General features: G+C 43.9%; 1 protein-coding gene across 1 annotated transcript; it reads left to right on the top strand.

The window, feature by feature from the left end:
• The first annotated feature begins 1,282 nt into the window (after window positions 1–1,282).
• PILRA (paired immunoglobin like type 2 receptor alpha) lies at window positions 1,283–18,479 on the top strand. The gene is made up of 7 exons (XM_045819659.1): window positions 1,283–1,466; window positions 1,810–2,208; window positions 12,426–12,623; window positions 16,275–16,305; window positions 17,390–17,439; window positions 17,657–17,688; window positions 17,859–18,479. Exons 1-7 carry the CDS (start codon window positions 1,394–1,396, stop codon window positions 17,979–17,981), a joined length of 906 nt encoding a protein of 301 aa, XP_045675615.1. The 5' UTR covers window positions 1,283–1,393; the 3' UTR covers window positions 17,982–18,479.
• The last annotated feature ends 108 nt before the right edge of the window (window positions 18,480–18,587 follow it).

Below are 18,587 nucleotides of genomic sequence, written 5' to 3'. Positions count from 1 at the left end.
GGACTGTCCCTGGGGTGACCCATTTACTGCTCTGAGTCTTAATCCCCTCTGACCAGGGACCACTCTAGATTGGCCAGGGTCTCACAGCTGTGGATGGAATCACCTAAGGAATATTACAGAAATGCAGCCTCCTGGAGCTCAGCCTCCAGAGCTGTGCACCCTATGCCCAGGCCTAGAGATTCTGTGGTGCAACCATGTAGAAGCATCCAGAAGGGACAGAAGGTTCATGGACTTCACAAGACTGGAGTTTGAGCCTTAGCTGGTGCGGCTCTGTTGACTGGAGCATCATCCCATAACTAAAACATTGTGGGTTCGATTCTTAGTCAGGGCACATGCCTGTGTTTAGGGTTCAATCACCAGTTCCAGGTATGTGTGTGGCAACCAATCAATGCTTCTTGGATCAATGTTTCTCTCCCTTGCTCTCTCTCTAAAAGCAATGAAAAGATGTTCTGGGGTGAGAATGAAAAAAAACAGAGACTGTAATTCATGTCCTGGACCCATGACTTGAGAGTCATGGACTTGGGGCACTCCCTCTCTGAGTCTTGGTCACCTCAGATGTGAAGTGGAGAAGACAGATGACCCTGCAGACCCAGATTTGAATTCTGTGGGTTAGGGCATGGCCTCCAGACAGCCCTCTCTGGGGAGATGGAAGGGTAAAACCACTCTGACCTCTTAACTTCAGAGAGGGCGTGAGATGCACAGAGGGAACAGAATGGGGGCTGTGGATCTTGTTTCTGCCTGGGGACTTCAGGGGAGGGCCAGAGGCCAAGAGCAAGCTGGATGCACCTGGGGCTGGAGCTGGGGACTGAGGGTGTCTCCATCAGCGTCCCTCCCTCCTACTCTCTCTAAGGGGCTGTAGCTGGGCAGAGACTTCAGGGCTGCTTTTCCTCTCTTGGAAGAACCTGAGCTGGCCCTGCTGCCACCACTTCCCCTGGATTGAGAGAGAGAAACAGAGGCTGAGAGGCACCCAGAGAAGCAGAGAAAAGGAGGGAGAGAAAGACAGAGCTGGAGACTGACTCAGGAGATGAGCAAGTCCCTGGCAGAGACAGGCAGTTGAGGTGGGAGGGGGGTGGCCCAGGCAGCCAAAGTCAGGACCACACATTTCAGTGTGAAGATGGGGACTGGGGAACCTTTATTATGGTTCTTTTTCACTGACAGCAAGGGAGGCCCTTTTGCAATATAGGAAAAGAAGAAGCCAGATGGAGGAAGGAAGTGCTTGTCACTCTGGGGCAGGGGTGTTTGAGGAAGGATCCCACCCTCCCTCAGCCCTCTGAAGGAGCCTGATCCCGCCCCTCCCAGTTGTCAGACCACCCCCAGGGCAGCCTCTCCCTGGGGCTCCCCTCTGGCCTAGAGGCTCTGCTTGTCTTCTCACCCCCAGGAGGAGAGCAAGGTGATGGGTCTGCCCCTGCTGCTGCCCCTGCTGCTGCCCCTGCTGCTGCTGCTGCTGCCAGCATCTCTGCAGGCTGGTGAGTGGCCAGGACCGCCTGGTTCTGTCCAGGGTTAGGGGGACAGGGAAGCCCCCCACCTCTGGCCTGTGGCCAGGCATCTGGAGAAGGGGTCTACTGGGGTAGCCAATTAGGCCTCCGACCCACAACAAGCAATGGGGTGGTCTGGTCTCACAGTGCTGGGTCCCCCACACCCCTCACTCTCCTTTCTACCCCAGGCCTGGAAAGGGGGACACACAGCCAGAGAGCCAGACATACCACCTGTCACACTTCTGCCCATGGGTGAAGGCTCCAGGCAGTCTGGGGTTATGTTTTGGTCTCTCCAAGTGGCTTCAAAGTCTCTCCCTCTTTCTCCTTACTCCAGGTGGCTCAGCAAAATGTAAATCAGGCCTTGCTTATGAAGTCGGCCAACCAAAGCACCTCTCAGCCTCTGTGGGTGGTTCCATCCACATCCCCTTCTCCTTCTGTTACTCCTGGAAGTTAGCCAGGGATCCCAGGGTGAGAATATCCTGGAGAAGGGAACACTTCCATGGGGAGTTCATCTACAACTCAACCCCGCCTTTCACCCATAAGGATTACAAGGGCCGCCTCTCCCTGCTCTGGACAAAGGGCCAGAGGAATGGCTCCCTCCAGATCTCGAACTTGCGGAAGGAGGACGAGTTTGAATACTTCTGCCGAGTTCAAGTTCATGTGAACACATGGACAGGACGACCTGTGGAAGAGTGGCAGTCCCGAGAGGGGACCAAACTCACCATCACCACAGGTGAGTCCTGCTGCCCCAGCCTCTGGTGGCCTCCTGCCCCAGGACTGGTCCAGGCACCTCTCTTCCTGACCCTTCTCTCAAATCCTCTCCCTGCTCTTGACACCTTCCCAGGCCTCTGCCAGCTTTACCATTCTCACCATAATCTCCCCAAACTTGGGCAGCCTTCCTTGCCCACCCCCCCTCACTGTCCCCTTCAGATCCAGCCCCCAGCCCCGTCCCCAGTCTTCAGCCCCTTCCTGGCTCCCTGGTTGTCCTCCCTTCTTGCTCCAAGATGGGGCTCCAGCCCTGCCCCCTGCCCTGGCCCCAAGTCCTGCAGGTGAACTTGACTTTTCCAGGATGTGGCCTGCCTTCCCTTTGTCATGTGCCTGTGTGTTGAGCCCCAGTGAGCCCCATGTCTATGTCTCCCCACAGCCATGAGCTCAGCCTGGCATGCACAGGAGATACCCAATGAGGGTCTGAGGACACCCCTGGCCTGGCCCCTGTTAACACCCCACCACCTGTTTCTCTAACCTCCCTGCTTCCTTTCCCTCCTCTGCTCCCCAGGACACGGCCCTCAGTGCTCTCACCTCAGTGCCATCTCTTTCCTCTCTTTCCCCATCTCCATCCTTTGTGCCCTTTTTCTCTCACAGTGACCCCCGAGCCCTCACCTCCCCCAAAGAAACCCCTGTGTGTACCCTTCTGCCTCTGTCCTGGTCATTAGAGGCCCCTCTGCAGCAGCAATAAGGGCAGCTCCCACTTACTGTGCACCGCATCCCGACTGAATACTTTGGCATGCATCTTCCTAATCAATCTGCACCACACCCCTCAATAACAGTAGGTACCACTATCGTCTTCCTGTACCAGAGGAGCAAACCAAGGTTCTCACCTGCACAAAGTCACCATCACAGCACAGGTGGAACCTGAACCCAGTTTAACCCCACAGCCTTCTCTCCTAACCATTAGCCTCTCAGTCTCACCTACTGACTTTATCATCCTGTTGTCTTGACCTATTTTTAACCTACTATGGGGTTGCTGCATTAACAGGTCTTCCTTAACTGCTCACTGGGGCATGGGAACTTGAACCTGAGCTTATCTGTCTCCAGGGCAGTGGAGGAGGGGCTCTCTCCAGGCCCAGGCATAAAGGGGTGCAGTGTAAGTTGATTTACTTTTTATAATTGCTCATGCTGGCAACTCTAAACTATGTCAGTGATGAATCACTCCTTCCAGCCTGGGTAAACCACTGCTATGTCTTGACCACAGAGCTGGTTTTAGATCAATTATAAAGTGGCTCACAACCTGAATTAAGCCAACAGTGTTGGATTTATACTTCCGGCACTTCCCCATAGCTTCTTAAATGGCCATTTTTAAGTGAGTTGGTCTCTTTTTAGATCCCTCCTCTTTCTTTCTTTTTTTTTTAATTTTTAAAGATTTTATTTATTTATTTTTAGAGAGGGAAGGGAGGGGGAGAGAGAGAGAGAGAGAGAGAAACATTAATGTGTGGTTGCTGGGGACCATGGCCTGCAACCCAAGCATGTGCCCTGACTGGGAATTGAACCTGTGATGCTTTGGTTCTCAGCTCGCGCTCAATCCACTGAGCTACACCAGCCAGGGCCCTCCTCTTTCTTAATTCTTCCTTTTCTCATTTTTCTGTTTGAGTCGCATTTAGTTTAAGTTTTTATCAGTAAATTAATTTTTCAGTTCATGCCATTAATAAGATATTCATGCTCATTATTTAAAAAAAAAACACAAGAAAGTAATTAAAAGAAATGTTTTTAATCCAAATACCATAAAGTAAAGACATCACACTGCCCTGACTGGTGTGGCTAGGTTGGGCATCATTCCTCAAAGCAAAAGGTCACTGGCTTGATTTCTGGTGAGGACACGTGCCTGGTTTGCACATTCCATCCTTGGGCACACAGAAGAGGCAACCAGTTGGTGTTTCTCTCACACACTGATCTTTCTCTCCCTCTCTTTCTCCCTCCCTTCCTCTCTCTCTCTAAAAATAAATGAAATCTTTTTTAAAAAACAGATATCACACTAAAAGAATATTTGCAGTAAATATAATTGATAACTTTGTGGTTGGCTTATTAATTTTATTACATACAGATGTTTTCTTTTATAGTGAAACCTAATAGTATTATCCTTTGTAATTTTTTAATTTCATTTCTAAGCCCAAAATCCCATATGCCTCTATGGGTTGAAAATATTTTAATTTCTTCTAACTTTTGTATGTTTTTTTTCCACAATAAAATGCTTTAATATAGTGAGAATTTATTTGGTATATTATGGGAGGCAAATAATTAAATTGATCTTTATACCAAGAAAGTACTCAATTGTCCCAATCTAATTTTTTGATTTATTGAATATTTTTTTCTCTTTTTCATTGATTCATAGATCTGGCTTCTAAATTTGTTTGTGGGATAACATGCATTTCTGGTCCCACCATTCTGCTTCACTGTTTGTTTTTTGACAGGGTCATTTTTTTAAATTTATTTTTTAATCATTTTTAAATTTTCATTTACAGTTGACATACATTATTATATTAGTTTCAGGTGTACACCTCAGTGGTTAGATATTACATGACTTACTAAGTGATTATCCTGATAAATCTCACACGCATATGACACCATATATAGTTATTAGAATATAATTGAGTGTACTCCCTATGCTGTATTTTACATCCCCATGACTATTCTGTAATAACCAATTTGTACTTTTTATTCCTTCACCTTTTTCATCCACCCTACCAACCCTTCTCCCATTTGGCAATGGTCAAAATGATCTCTGTATCTATGAGTCTGTTTCTGTTCTGCTTGTTCCTTTATTTTGTTTTATACATTCAATTTTGATAGATATGTATTTATTTCCATTTTATTGTTCACATTTTTTATCTTCTTCTTCTTCTTCAAGAAAATCCTTTAACATTTTACATAAGACTGGTTTGGTGGTGATGAACTCCTTTAGTGAGGTTCTTTATCTGTCCTTTGATTCCAAATGATAGCTTTCCTGGCAGAATAGTCTTGGTTGCAGGTCCTTTCTTTTCATCATTTTGTTATTGTTGTTTTTTATGATGAAGCAAATATCAATTTAATACAATCACACTTTAAGTTTTTACTAATTTAAAGAGATATCATCTAAATACTATAGATATTATGTAAATACTATGGATTTTTTTAAAACTTTTTGTTGTTGTTGCTCAGTTACAGTTTTTCTGCTTTTTTCCCAATTGGCCTTTCCTGCCCTGTCCCCCCAACTTCTACAGTCAACACCCTCCCATTGTCTCTGCCCATGAGTCCTCTATCCACGTTCCTTGACTTGCCTCTTCCTCTTCTTTGCTCCATTATCTCCTTCTACCACCCTCTCTGGTTATGTCAGTTTGTTCTTTATTTCCAAGTCTCAGGTTCTATTTTGCTCATTTGTTTGTTTTGTTGATTAGGTTCCACTCATAGGTGAGATCATATGTTATTTGTCTTTCACTGTCTGGCTTATTTCACTTAACATAATGCTCTCCAGTTCCATCCATACTGTTACAAAAGGTAGGAGTTCCATCTTTTATTCTGCTGCATAGTATTCCATCATGTAAATGTACCAAAGCTGTACCACAGCTTTGTGATACATTCATTTACCGAGGGGCACTTAGGCTGTTTCCAGCACTTGACTATTATAAATAAAGCTGCTATGAACATTAGGGTGCATAGGTTGTTTTGAATTAGTGATTCAGGATTCTTAGGGTATAATTTCATCAGTGGGATCAGTGGATTGAAAGGCAGTTCCATCCTTAGTTTTTTGAGGAAATTCCATACTGTTTTCCACAGTGGCTGCACCAGTTGGCATTTCCACCAACAGTGTACCAGGGTTCCCTTTTCTCCACAACCTCACTAGCACTTGTTCGTTGATTTGTTTATGATGGCCATTCTGACCGGTATGAAGTGGTATCTCATTGTGGTTCCAATTTGCATCTCTCTAATGGCTAGTGATGACCGCCAACTTACACCATACACCAAAATAAACTTAAAATGGATAAAAGACTTAAATATAAGTCATGACACCATAAAAGTCCTAGAGGAAAACACAGGCAGGAAAATTTCAGATATTCCAAGCAGCAATATTTTCAGTGACACATCCCCTCGGACAAAGGATATAAAGGAAAGAATAAACAAATGGGACTACATCAAACTAAAAAGCTTCTGCATGGCTAAAGAAAATGTCAACAAAATGGAAACGGAATCAACCATATGGGAAAATGTATTTGCCAATGATACCTCAGACAAGGGTTTGGTCTCCAAAATATATAAGGAACTCACATGACTCCACACCAGGAAGACAAACAATTCAATTTAAAAATGGGCAAAGGGCCTAAACAGACACTTCTCTAAGGAGGACATACAGAGGGCCCACAGGCAGATGAAAAAATGCTTTTCATCACTTTGAATATTTCTTGCCTAATCCCTTCTGGCCTGCAAAGTTTGTGTTGAGAAATCAGCTAAAAGTCTTATAGAAACACTCTTGTAAGTAACTAACTGCCTTTCTTTTGCTGCTTTTAAGATTCTCTCTTTATCTTTAACCTTTGGCATTTTAATTACGATGTGTCTGGGTGTGGGCCTCTTTGAGTGCATCTTGTCTGGGACTCTCTGTGCTTCCTGGACTTCTGTGTCTATTTCCTTCACCAAGTTAAGGGAGCTTTCTGTCATTTTTTCAAATAGGTTTTTAATTTCTTGCTCTCTCTCTTCTCCTTCCACCATCTCCATGATGTGAGTGTTGGTACACCTGAAGTTGTTCCAAAGACTCCTTACATTATCTTAATTTTTAAAAATTCTTTTTTCTTTTTGATATTCTGATTGGGTGTTTTTTGTTTCCTTGTATTCTAAATTGCTGGTTTGATTCTTGGCTTCATCTACTCTACTGTTGATTCCCTGTCAATTATTCTTCATTTCAGTTAGTATATTCTTCATTTCTGACTGGTTCTTTTTTATGCTGTTGGAGTTCTCTCTAAGTTCATTGAGCATTCTTGTAACCAATATTTTGAACTCTCCTCTGTAACCAAACAAAACAGAGGTTAGCTGCCTGCCACAACAAAAGCCAAACTCATGAGGCAGGTGCTGGTACAAAAGAAAAGATTTATTCAGGTGCCACACAACCTGAGAGAATGCTAGACTCATGTCTTGAAGACCATCTCCTCTTCCTGATCAACAGTCCTAGCCCACAGTTCTGCTAGGAATTAGGGAGGGGAGTGCTTTTTTTTTCCTACCCAATAATCTTGCTACCTGTTGGCATGCTCAGTCTTATCCATTTATATTTCTAGCTTTTGGCACACTTGGGCCAGCCATAGCTTGTGTTTTGCCTGTGTCCACCCAGCACAAGCCACAAAGCAATCTGCAGATGGCTGCTACTTGTGCTAGGCTTGGAGGTTCCCAGGCAAGGCCAGGCCATGAACCAAGTCTGGCTGATGCTAGTCCTGGGCCAAGACCAGCTGCTGCTAGTACAAGAGGTATGGGGCACACTGAGGCACACTGCTTGTTTGAGAAATTTCGGGAGAACCTGAAGCATGAGCCAAGACAGGACATTTGTATGGAAAAACTACTGGAAACAGCTTGGGTGAGCCCAAAAGTTGGGTGGAGGAGTGCATCAGGGAATCAAGAGGGCAGGGACAACAGTGAGAGCCAGGTTGATGGAATCCCAGATATGGTGCCCACCTGCTAGGTCTGTGTGGGGAGGGCTCACAAAAGGAACAATGGTCTGTGTCAGCACTTCCTCCTGGGGGAAAGTCACCCCCCAGCTCATGTCCTGATGCAAGATAATTCAGTTCCTCCTCATATGGTCTCTGTTGCCTTTCAAGCTACTGCCCCAGTGTTGGAGCTCTGAGAGAGAGAGTCCAAGTAATTTCATGTGCAGTCCCTGTCAGAGAAATTGCCTGGGACTCAAGAAACCCTCTGTCTCCCTCAGCCTCAATCCCCACTGGTTTTTATATCCAGAAGTTATGAGAACTTCTCTTCCTGACACTGGAACCCTGGGCTGGGGGACTCGGTATGGGACTCGGACCCCTCACTCCTCAGGTGGGACCTCCACAGCCAAGATATCCTTCCTGATTTTTATCTGCCACACATAAGTGTGGGGCCAGCACATTCCAAGACTCTGCCCTTCTTACCAGCCTCAGTGTGGCTTCTTTAATTCCCTAGTTGTAGGACTTCCATTCAGTCAGATTTCAGGCAGTTCTGAATAATGGTTGTTCTGTAGTTTAGTTGTAATTTTGATGTGGTTGTGGGAAGGAGGCAAGTACCACATTTACCTGTGCCACCAAACTGACCAGCAGTGAGGGTCAAATATTTTTAATGTTATTTACAAGTCCCTCTTAGCATGCTAACTTATTAATTTTTTCCATTTTTACTGAGGAATAATTAATATGCATCACTGTATAAGTTTAAGGTATATAGCATGATGGTTTGATTTACATATATTATGAAATGATTGCCTATGAAAATACCAGTGGCGTGTTGCACAGAACTAGAACTAATAATCCAAAAATTTAAATGAAACCCCAAAAGACCCCTAAATAGCCACAGCAATCTTGAGAAAGAACGAAGTTGGTGGTATCATGCTATCTGATATCATGATAAACACAATAGCATGGTACTGTCATAAAAACTAATATATAGGTCCATGAAACAGAGTAGAGACCCCAGAAATCAACCCACAGCTATACGGTCAATCAATATATGACAAAGGAGGCAAGAAAATACAATGTGGTCAAGACAGTCTATTCAATAAATGGTGTTGAGAAACTGGACAGATAGGTGTGAGAATAAGCTCAAAATGGATTAAAAGATTTACATGTAAAACCCCAAACCATAAAATTTCTAGAAGAAAACATAGGCAGTAAAATGTCTGACATTTCCCTTAGCAATATCTTTTCTGATATATCTCCTCAGGCAAGGGAAACAAAAAATAAACAAATGGGACTACATCAAACTAAAAAAATTATTGCACAGCAAAGGAAACCATCAACAAAACAAAAAGACAACCTACTGATTAGGAGAAAATATTTGCCAATAATATATCTGATAAGGGCTTTATGTCCAAAATTTATAAAGAGCTCATAACAACTCAACATTGGAAAATCAATCTAATTAAAAAATGGGAAGAGGACCTGAATAGACTCTTTTTCAAAAGGATATACACATAGCCAATAGATCTATGAAAAGATATTCAAAGATATAATTATTAGAGAAATGCAAATTAAAACTACAATGAGATATCACCTCACACCTGACAGAATGGCTATCATCAATAAATCAACAAACAAGTGCTGGTGAGGATGTGGAGAAAGGGGAACTCTCATGCACTGTTGGTGACAATAAAGATTGGTGTGGCCATTATGAAGAACAGTGTAAACGTTCCTTAAAAATTAAAAATGGAAATAGACATATGTATCCACTTCTGGGTATATAGCCAAAGAAACCCAATATGCTAATTCAAAAGAATAAATGCACCCCTGTGTTCACTGAAAAATTATTTACAATAACCAAGATATGGCAACAACCTGTGTCCATCAATAGATGAATGGATAAAAAAGTGGTGGCATAAATACCAGTATATAATGGAATATTACTCAGCCATGAAAAAGAATGAAATCTGACCATTTGTGACAGTATGGATGGACCTATAGGATACTATGCTAAGTAAAATAAGTCAGACAGAGAAAGACAAATACAATATGCATTCACTTGTGTGTGGAATCTAAAGAGCAAAATAATAAACCAACAAAATAGAAACAGACTTATAGATACAAAGATCAGATTAATGATTGCCAGATGGGAGGGAGGATGGAGGACTGAGTGAGAAAGGTGATGGGATTAAAAAGTACAACTTGGTAGACCCAAAATAATCACAGGATGTAAATGACAACATAGGAAATAAAGTCAATAATCTAATAACTATGTATGGTGCCACTTTGTAAAGCACACAATTGTCTAACCACTGTGCTGTACACCTGGAACTAATATAAAATAATACTGAGTGGCATCTATCCCATTGTAGCAATGTATCATAATTTACTTAATCAGTTTCCTATTTAAAGACATTTAGGTTGTTACCATATCGCAACAATGCCGCAAAGAACACACTTAAACACAGACCTTTCAACACTTGCACCAGCATTTCCATAGGACAAATTCCTAGCACCGAAATCACTGGGTCTAAGAGCATGTGTGGGTATTTCACACTTTGATAGACATTCCCAAATGCTTTCCCAAAGGTTGTGTCAACTTTGACTCCCATTGGGTCAATACTGGGTATTTTCCCCTACTCAGATCAGTTTTTTTTAAAAAAACAGCCTTTTGTTTTAATACTCATTTTTTTTTAATTATGAATGGATAAGAGTTATCATTTTATGTAATAAATGAGAATTGCAGTTTTCTGTATTACTCTATGTTCTGGAAACTAATGTCTAGGAATTATCCGTTCCTTAAATTTTTACTAGAGTTTACCCATAAAACCACCAAGCTTAGAATCGTAATGAAAGATAGTTCTTTAGTAGCATTCTCACTTCCTTGTCTACCCATCAGTTAAACTTTACTACTTATAAACCCATTTTTTACAAAATTTTGTTTCCAAAAATCATCCATTTCAGTGTTGTTTTTTTTTTAATTTATCAACCTATAAGTGGGCATTCACTCACTCACAACTTAAACAAACTCTTATTGTTGGGTTTGCAAGAGTCTTGTCTGTTTTCTTGTTTTTTCCCCTAAATAACCACTTCCTAGATTTTTTAAACCTTTTGCTATTCTGTTTCCTAATAAATTTATTCTGTCATATGTTTCCATTACTTTCAAACTATGAGTTTCCTTAGGGCTCACTCCCCTCTGTTTTTGGTTATTTTTTTCTTTAAAAATTTCATTCATTTAAAAATGTCTTCCCATTTTAAATAATGAAAGCATTTAGCACTATAAACTTAATATTAGACTGCAGCTTTAGTCATATTCCAGTTTTTCTTTTTGAAATATGTATTGCTCTGGCTTTTTTAGAATTTATTTTTACCTTTTTATTGAATTTATTGGGGGACACTGGTTAACAAAATCATACAAGTTTCAGATGCTCTGGTTTCCCTTTTCTAAATAGCGCGTTATTATGTGCGGGGTCCGGCAGAAGCAACTCTTGCATGAGTGTGGTTGGTCAGGCACGTGAATGCCTCTCTGGAGGTGGACAGCACTTTGAACATTTCACCTAAAATGTCACATGGTGTGCTTGAGTGTGCTATTATGTTACAGAATTACATGCTTGCGATTTTGTAATAAAAAGGGGCGTTATTTGTGCTGGACCCTGTATATTTCTTTGCTAAGAATTTAAAATAGTTTATCTTAGTTGAGAGATGGTATTTACCCTTTTATTACTAATTACCCTTTTATTTCTAACAAGAGTGGACAGAGAATCTGGTCCATGGTAACCTAAAGATTTTATTAGAATTAGAATTTTTTTCTGTGGCTTAGTTTTATGTTATTTTTTAATGGTGTATTAAACATCTAAAAAGTACAATCTGTAGGAACTAAAGTTCATGAACTTTAAGTTCATGATATGAACTAAAGTTCATATTAAAGTAACTTTAAAAACATATTTCAAATATGTATTAAGTGCTTTACAGATGTTTTCTCACTTATTAAGACAATCCTATAAAAGGACAAATATTATTTGATCCCAGGTATGTGAGGTGTCTAGAGCAGCCAAGTTCATAGAGACAGAAAGCAGAAGGGCGGGGGGGGGGGGGGCGTGTTCCCAGGGCTGGTGTGAGGGTAATGGGGAGTTGTTTGTTTAATGGGGACAGCATTTCGGATTGGGAAGATGAAAAAGTCCTGGAGGTGATGGTGGTGATGATTGTACAACAATGTGAATGTGCTTAAAGCCGCTGAACTGTACACTTAAATATGGTTAAAGTGGCAAATTTTATGTTATATGGCTTTTGTCACAATAATTTTTTTTAATCCTGTGATCTAGTTCTCTATTTGTAGGTGATGCAGTGAGGTTCTGAGGTCACAGCACTGATCGGTGGTAGAGTCAGGATGTAAACTGAGTGATGTATATTCTAAGCCTTCAGCCTTTCACCCTGTTAATCCCCTGCTGTGTGAGAGCCTCAGAGGATTGCTCCCTGAACCCAATATTCCCCGAACTAGGGAGCAGGATGTGACAGTTTCACTCAGATACCTCCAGTTCTCCAAGGGACGATTTGCTTATTTCTCATGTCTTCTCAGCCACCGAGAAACCCACAGAGGGGCCCACCAGCACCATCACCTCCACCACAGATGGCGTCAATGTCTCTGAGAAAGAGAGGAGCTCAGGGTCTTGGCACTTGACTCCAGGAGCTATAGTTGGGGTGGCAGTGGCCAGTGCTGTGCTCATAACTGCAATTTTGGGAATGTTGGTCTGCCTCAGGTGGAAGAGAAGGAAAGGTAAGTTGTCGAAGATCCCACTCTCTCCCCAAGCTTCCCAACCAGGTGTTTCTCTGAACCCACCTGCATCGGAATGACCACAGGTGCCTGTTAAAAAGGCAGATCCCTGCTGGGGGGTAGCTCTGGGCTTGGGAATCTGCATTGTTAACAGTCTCCTCAAGTTGTGTCTGTAAGTGACCAAGGTCGAAACCAGTACTCCAGACCGACTGCTTGCCACAAGTCTGATCATTTTTCAGTTCTTGTTTCTTGACTTAATCAATTTTCATCAGTCCTCGCCATTTGGTTCATGGAGAGGGTACAGAAGGGACAGGCACTTGGCTCAGCTCAGCCAGCATTAGTGGGGTGCCCTTTCTAGTCCTGGCTTGTAATTGGAGATATAAGCAAATAAAACAGAGGCCCTGCTCTCACATAACTCTGAGGGGGCATGAGGTGCCTCATGGGCTGATTGCCTCACTTGGAAAGAGCCATGGTAGGTTGGGAGGAAGGAAAGGAAGCAGGGAGGACTTCCCAGAGGAAGTAACACTGTCAAAAATTGTCAAAGAATTAAAAAAAGAATTAGCCACAGAAGTGGTGAGGGTGTTGTAGAGATCTCTGTTCCTCCAAGCAAAGGAAACCATTCTGGTAACCATAAGTAGCTCAGTGCTATGAAGGAGGTGCTACGATGGGAGAAGAGGACATGAAGCAGCCAAGAGGCAACCTCACTTTGCCTTGCAGATATGCAGATCTGCAGAGAGAGACGAATTCTGGAAAAGGTTAAGAGGGAATCAATCAGTGAGACTTGGTGATTGGATTAATGTAGGGACGGGGGAGCAGGAAAAAATCTCATGTTTACAACTTGGGTGAACAAGGCTATAATGAAACCAAGTGAATTAGGGAACTTAGGAGTTCAAAGGCCACATTTTAGGGGGAGAAAGACATTTCCTCCAGATTGGGGTATGTTATGTTTGAGATACCTGTATGGCATCTGAGTAGAGATGTCCATCAGAAATTTGGATGTATGTGTTAACAGCTCAAAGAGAGCACAGTTAGAGGCATTAATTATTTATGCCCCAACAGCATCAAAATTGATTTGAAATTACTTTTAAAAATTTGCTACAAGGTTTCCCCCATTAGATATTAAAGCACAAAGGTGAAGAGCATAGAATCTGACTGCCTGCCATCAAATTGGCTGGGTCAGCTCTGGAGGTGCTATTACTCTGTGCCTCAACCTACTCATCAGTAAAATAGGGATAATAATAGTAATTATCCTGGGGGTTGTCGTGACAGTTAAACATAATGCATTTAGAATAGACCTTGGCACAAAGTAAGCACTAGATGAACATTAACATATAATTTTTAAGCTACAATAATTAAAGTGATGCAACACCAGCATATAATAGATAAATATATAACAGATAAAGTGATGGAAGAATAGAAAAAACTCTAATATAGACAAGATAAAAATAGACCCAAATATATGAAGGAATTTAGTAAATTAAAAGGTAAAATTTCTAATTAATAGAAAAAGATGAGTAATTCAATACGTAGTGCTGAAACCATTGTATAGAGATGACCTCTCAAAGCATGACATAAAACTGAAAGGCAATGAATAAAAATACTGACAAATTCAACTTCATAAAAATTGAGATTGTTGCCCTGGCTGGTGTGGTTCAGTGGATTGAGTATGGGCTGCAAACCACAGGAGCACCAGTTTGATTCCCAGTCAGGGCACATGCCTGGGTTAGGGGCCAGGTCCCCAGTACAGGGTGCCCAAGAGGCAACCACACATTGATGTTTCTCTGCCTCTCTCCTTCTCTTCCCCTCTCTAAAAAAAAAAATGAATAAATAAAATCTTTTTATAAAATGAGATTTTTTAATACTCTATAAAGAAAACACCACAGTGGTTTCTTCTAAAAGTAAGGATAAGGATCATATACGAAGAAAAAATGTGACATAGTCACCAACGAAACAAAAGATTGTAATTAACAGATTTGACTCAGATAAGAAGCCATAAATCTGTAAAAGCATCCTTGCACATGATTGTGTTTTTCCTCGGCAGTATTTAACCATGCAGTTTAGAAACCTTTAGGGCTTATTGGTTAGGGCTTGTGTTCACCAGTCAGCACTAGAGACCACGAGTAACAATGGTTTAAATAAGACAGAGGATTCCCCCCCATACACACACTCCCCCGTCTATAAAAGGATCTGGAGGCAGATTGCAGAACCCACTGTCCATAGGTACTTAGGCTCCCACCTTTGTCCTCACTGTCCTGAAGGTTGTTTCCTTGTGGTCCAAGGTGGCTTCTAAGATCCCAGCCATTATTTCTGAATCCAAGCAGGAAACAGGAGGAAGGAGGAAAGGACAAAAAGGCTATGACCCAATTATCTGTCCTCTAGAGAGAAAGGGTGAGGGTTGGAGAAGAGAAAATGTACTAAAGTCCAGGAGCCTCCCTGGAAGTCCTACCCGCATGTCCCCTTATATCTCATTGGTTAGAGTTTAGTCATATGTCCCACACCTATCTGTAGGGGAGCACATGGCCACTCCAAATAAAATCAAGGTTCTGTAACTGAGAAAGAAGAGGTGAATGGATACTAGATAAGCAAATAGCATGCCATGCCAGAGACGCATGCAGGATCGGAGGTTTGCCGGCTCAGTGTTGCAGGACAAGGGAACTCAGGAGGTCAAGGAGCTGGTAAAAGGGTCCAGACGGAGAGTGGAGGACTCGCAGACATTCTAGGTAACCTGAAAGAAAGTGCATTGTCAGGGGACAAGAGCTCAGGGAGGTCAAAGCACGGGTGTAGGGGGAAGGTGACAAAAGAGAGCTGGGAGGAAAGAAAGTTGCAGCATAAAAATGACACTAGCATGTAGTTTTAGAGTTCTCATTCGCAGTGATTAAAAAAATAAAGGTCAGGGTATGGCTGAGTGAGGTGGAGGTCATTGGAATTGGGGGGGAATGAGTGAGTCTGGCATGTTAGAGGACTGTCCCTGTGGGTGATGACACCTCCCAGGGAGGGTGGTTGGTAGTGGACAGGATGTGTGTGAACCAGGGACCATATGCCTGGGGAATGCTGTAGAGACTTGAGGAGGATCTGGAGGGGGGATAGGGTGTTTGTGGGGCAGGGGTAGAGGGGTCGGCTAGGTAATAGAGTCCTCAGTGGAAAAGAGGAACAGGCTGCAGGGCAAACACAGATTCCAGACATGAGGTTCACAAGGTGGGAAAGAGAAGGAGCCACCACTCAGAAGGAATGACAAGAAGCTGGTTTGTCAGGGCAGGAGGGAGCGATGGTGCCTGTGACAAGAGAGGGTAGTGAGGGGTGGGTGGCCAGGGCTCAGCAGTGGAGGGAGCAGGTTGGGGGATTGCAGGGAGGTCAAGGAAAGGGGCAGGAAACAGAGAGAAAGTTAGGGAGACGGGCAGGGTGAAGGGGACACTGGGTGCAGAGAGCTTTCCTGATTTGGTGTTGAGGACAATAGCAAGACAGGAGTGGGTGGCTTTAGGGTGCCAGCTGGGTGCTTGCTCTGAGTCCCAGGCCCTTTTCACATGGGTTTCAGCAGAGCTGCTCTGCTGCCCTGGTTTATCCAAGGGTGGTGTCAGAGTAGGACAGAGCAGAGAAGACAGGAGGAGAGATACTGTTCATGTATGACGCACTGACATGCTATCGATTCCTCTACAGCTCTGCAGACTAAAGCAAGAGCCCCAGACACGTAAGTGCTTGTCCTCTAAGTGGGGGGCACTGCTCTGGGAAACAAGAGGTGTAGTTATGAGAACAGTGAGAGAGACCCTTTCACAGCTGCTCTCATCCTTGACTTTCCTAGTAACATCCTCATACATCCCTAACAGGCTGGGCTCTTTATTTCTGGAGGCTTCGGCTCCTAAGAACAAGCAAAAAATAAAAATAAAGAACAGTGGACCTAGGTGTTCCAGCAGTTTCTCTGCTTCTTTCCCAGAGTGTCTCCCAGTTCTCTTTCTGTAGTATCCCCTTTTCTCCTCCTTTCGTGGCCAATTCTCAGCTTTTCCTTCTGTTCATCCTGTTTTCTTTCCACCTTGAACATTACCCTTTCCAAACGCATTTCCCTGTTCCACACTTTTCCCTCTTTCTTGCTCATTGTCCAATCTGCCTTTCCCTGCTGAGGTGCCAGGAGGGGCCACGGGATTCGTGGCCTCCATCACCTCTAACATCTGCCTTTTCTCAGAGCACCTTCCCCACCGAGCTCCCAGCCTGGCCTCCTCTCTGTGCCCTTCCCGTCCTCTTCTCCCTCCCACCAGTTTCCTTTGCTCCATCCTTCTTCCCATTTCCACATTCACCCTTCTCCCTCTCTCCTTTCTCTGCCTCCCTGACTTTTTGCCAGCTGCCTTCCTCGGCTCCCCTCCCAGGATGGCATCTCCTCCTGGGGACCAAGGCCTGAGCACCCAGCCAGAGGCCATGACATGAGCCTCCTGGTTTTCCTTCTCCAGTCTTAACCAAGGCAGGGCCAGCACAGGGGACAGGAACTCACCCTTCCAATTTCTCCTCCCGTGCCCCCTTCCTACAAAAGTGGCTTCCCTAGAACAATCCTCTTCCTGTTGGCACTCAGGGACCTCTCCTGGGCTGCACCACAAATCGCCTTTCAACGCTCTTCCAGGCATTGGAAGAGCCTCCAATTCTGAGAGCCTCAAACCATTGCCTACACCCTCCAAGTATGTCCAAGCAGCTCGCAGAACCTCCCACAAGAACACCAGCCAGGTGCAGGCCTTAGCTCTTGTCTGCTCAGCCTCTGACACATTTCCCACCCTCTCCTTCCCATGCAGGGGATCCTTCCATAACACTGAGGAGAAGTATGAGAACATTGGGAATACAGGTCAGTTCTACCACTGTCACTGCCCACTCTCCACCTTGGCCCTTCCTTCTTCCCCACACTCTCTCCCCACACCCTTCCTCTTTCCCCTGCCTCTCCCATCCCTCCTGTGTGACCTTGGTCCTAAACTGGCAGATGACCTCACTGCTGAGCCCTCCACCCACTTCTCTACCCTGGCTGCTGTGCCATTGACCCTGGCACATCTTGATTTTTTTCCTAGGACAACATGAAGACCCCAAGCTGGACCCAAAGGTAAGCAGCTCAGACTAGAGCCTGAAAGAATTAGAGGGAAGCTTGGAGAAGGTGGGGTGGACATATAGGGGGACTGTGGTACCGGCAGGGCTCTTAGGTGTGGGATCACTGTTCTCAGATGGGGTCAGCTCCCCTCCACTTCAGCCCCTTCTCTTTCTGTTCTCACCCAGGTTGATGGTGTCCTCTATGCCTCCCTCGTCCATGCCAGCTCGACCTCACCATCAGCACCTCCCTGCCACCCTGTCCACAACAGCCCCCAGGAAGAGACCCTATACTCTATGCTAAAGGTCTAAGGAGTGGGACTGAATGATGACCTCCTTACAGAAAGCTGCTCACAGGGATCACCACTTCCCATAATAGTCCCAGCCAGTCACAGATGACTCAGAAGTCAACAGACATCAAAGGCCACCAAGGACCTGAGAGAAACAGCCATCTGCTCCAGTTCCCTCTTCTTCTTGCCCACAAAAATAAAAGAACATGTAGGATTTATCTAAATGCCATCTAAGGAGAAAAATGATGTCACCTTCAACTTCTGTCCTTCTCACCAAAAATGAACTGTAATAGCACACACCCAAGATCCCTCCTCTAGTTCAGTGATTGCCTCAGGCCTGGAAACAATATAGTAAGTCTCCCAAAACTGGTAGGCAGCTTAGAACCCAAGGTCTCCCCCAATCTAACTATTCTATTGTCCTTACAATAATAACTGGCATGTATTTTCTTATGCACCACCTGATTTAAACATCAACAACCCTGTATGTTATTGGATGTGCTCATTTGAGACATAAAACAAAGAAACAGAATGGTTACAGTGCTTTTCCTAAAGCCACACAGCTAGTAAATGATGAGCCAGGTGTGAACCCAGACCTGCCCTTCTCCATGTCCCTCTCCGGGAACTCAGG

Source organism: Phyllostomus hastatus, unplaced genomic scaffold (genome assembly GCF_019186645.2).
Source record: "Phyllostomus hastatus isolate PE091 unplaced genomic scaffold, TTU_PhHast_1.1 phas_scaffold_385, whole genome shotgun sequence".
Lineage (NCBI taxonomy): Eukaryota > Metazoa > Chordata > Mammalia > Chiroptera > Phyllostomidae > Phyllostomus > Phyllostomus hastatus.
This window is presented reverse-complemented; position numbering and strand designations above follow the sequence as displayed.

What these genes read in the sequence shown, in the direction of transcription:
- PILRA (XM_045819659.1), top strand. Translation starts at nt 1,394, where the DNA reads ATGGGTCTGCCCCTGCTGCTGCCCCTGCTGCTGCCCCTGCTGCTGCTG. An exon ending in GCCAGCATCTCTGCAGGCTG is followed by an intron (nt 1,467 to 1,809) that starts GTGAGTGGCCAG and finishes TCCTTACTCCAG; the next exon opens with GTGGCTCAGCAAAATGTAAA. An exon ending in TGAGAACATTGGGAATACAG is followed by an intron (nt 17,440 to 17,656) that starts GTCAGTTCTACC and finishes TTTTTTTCCTAG; the next exon opens with GACAACATGAAGACCCCAAG.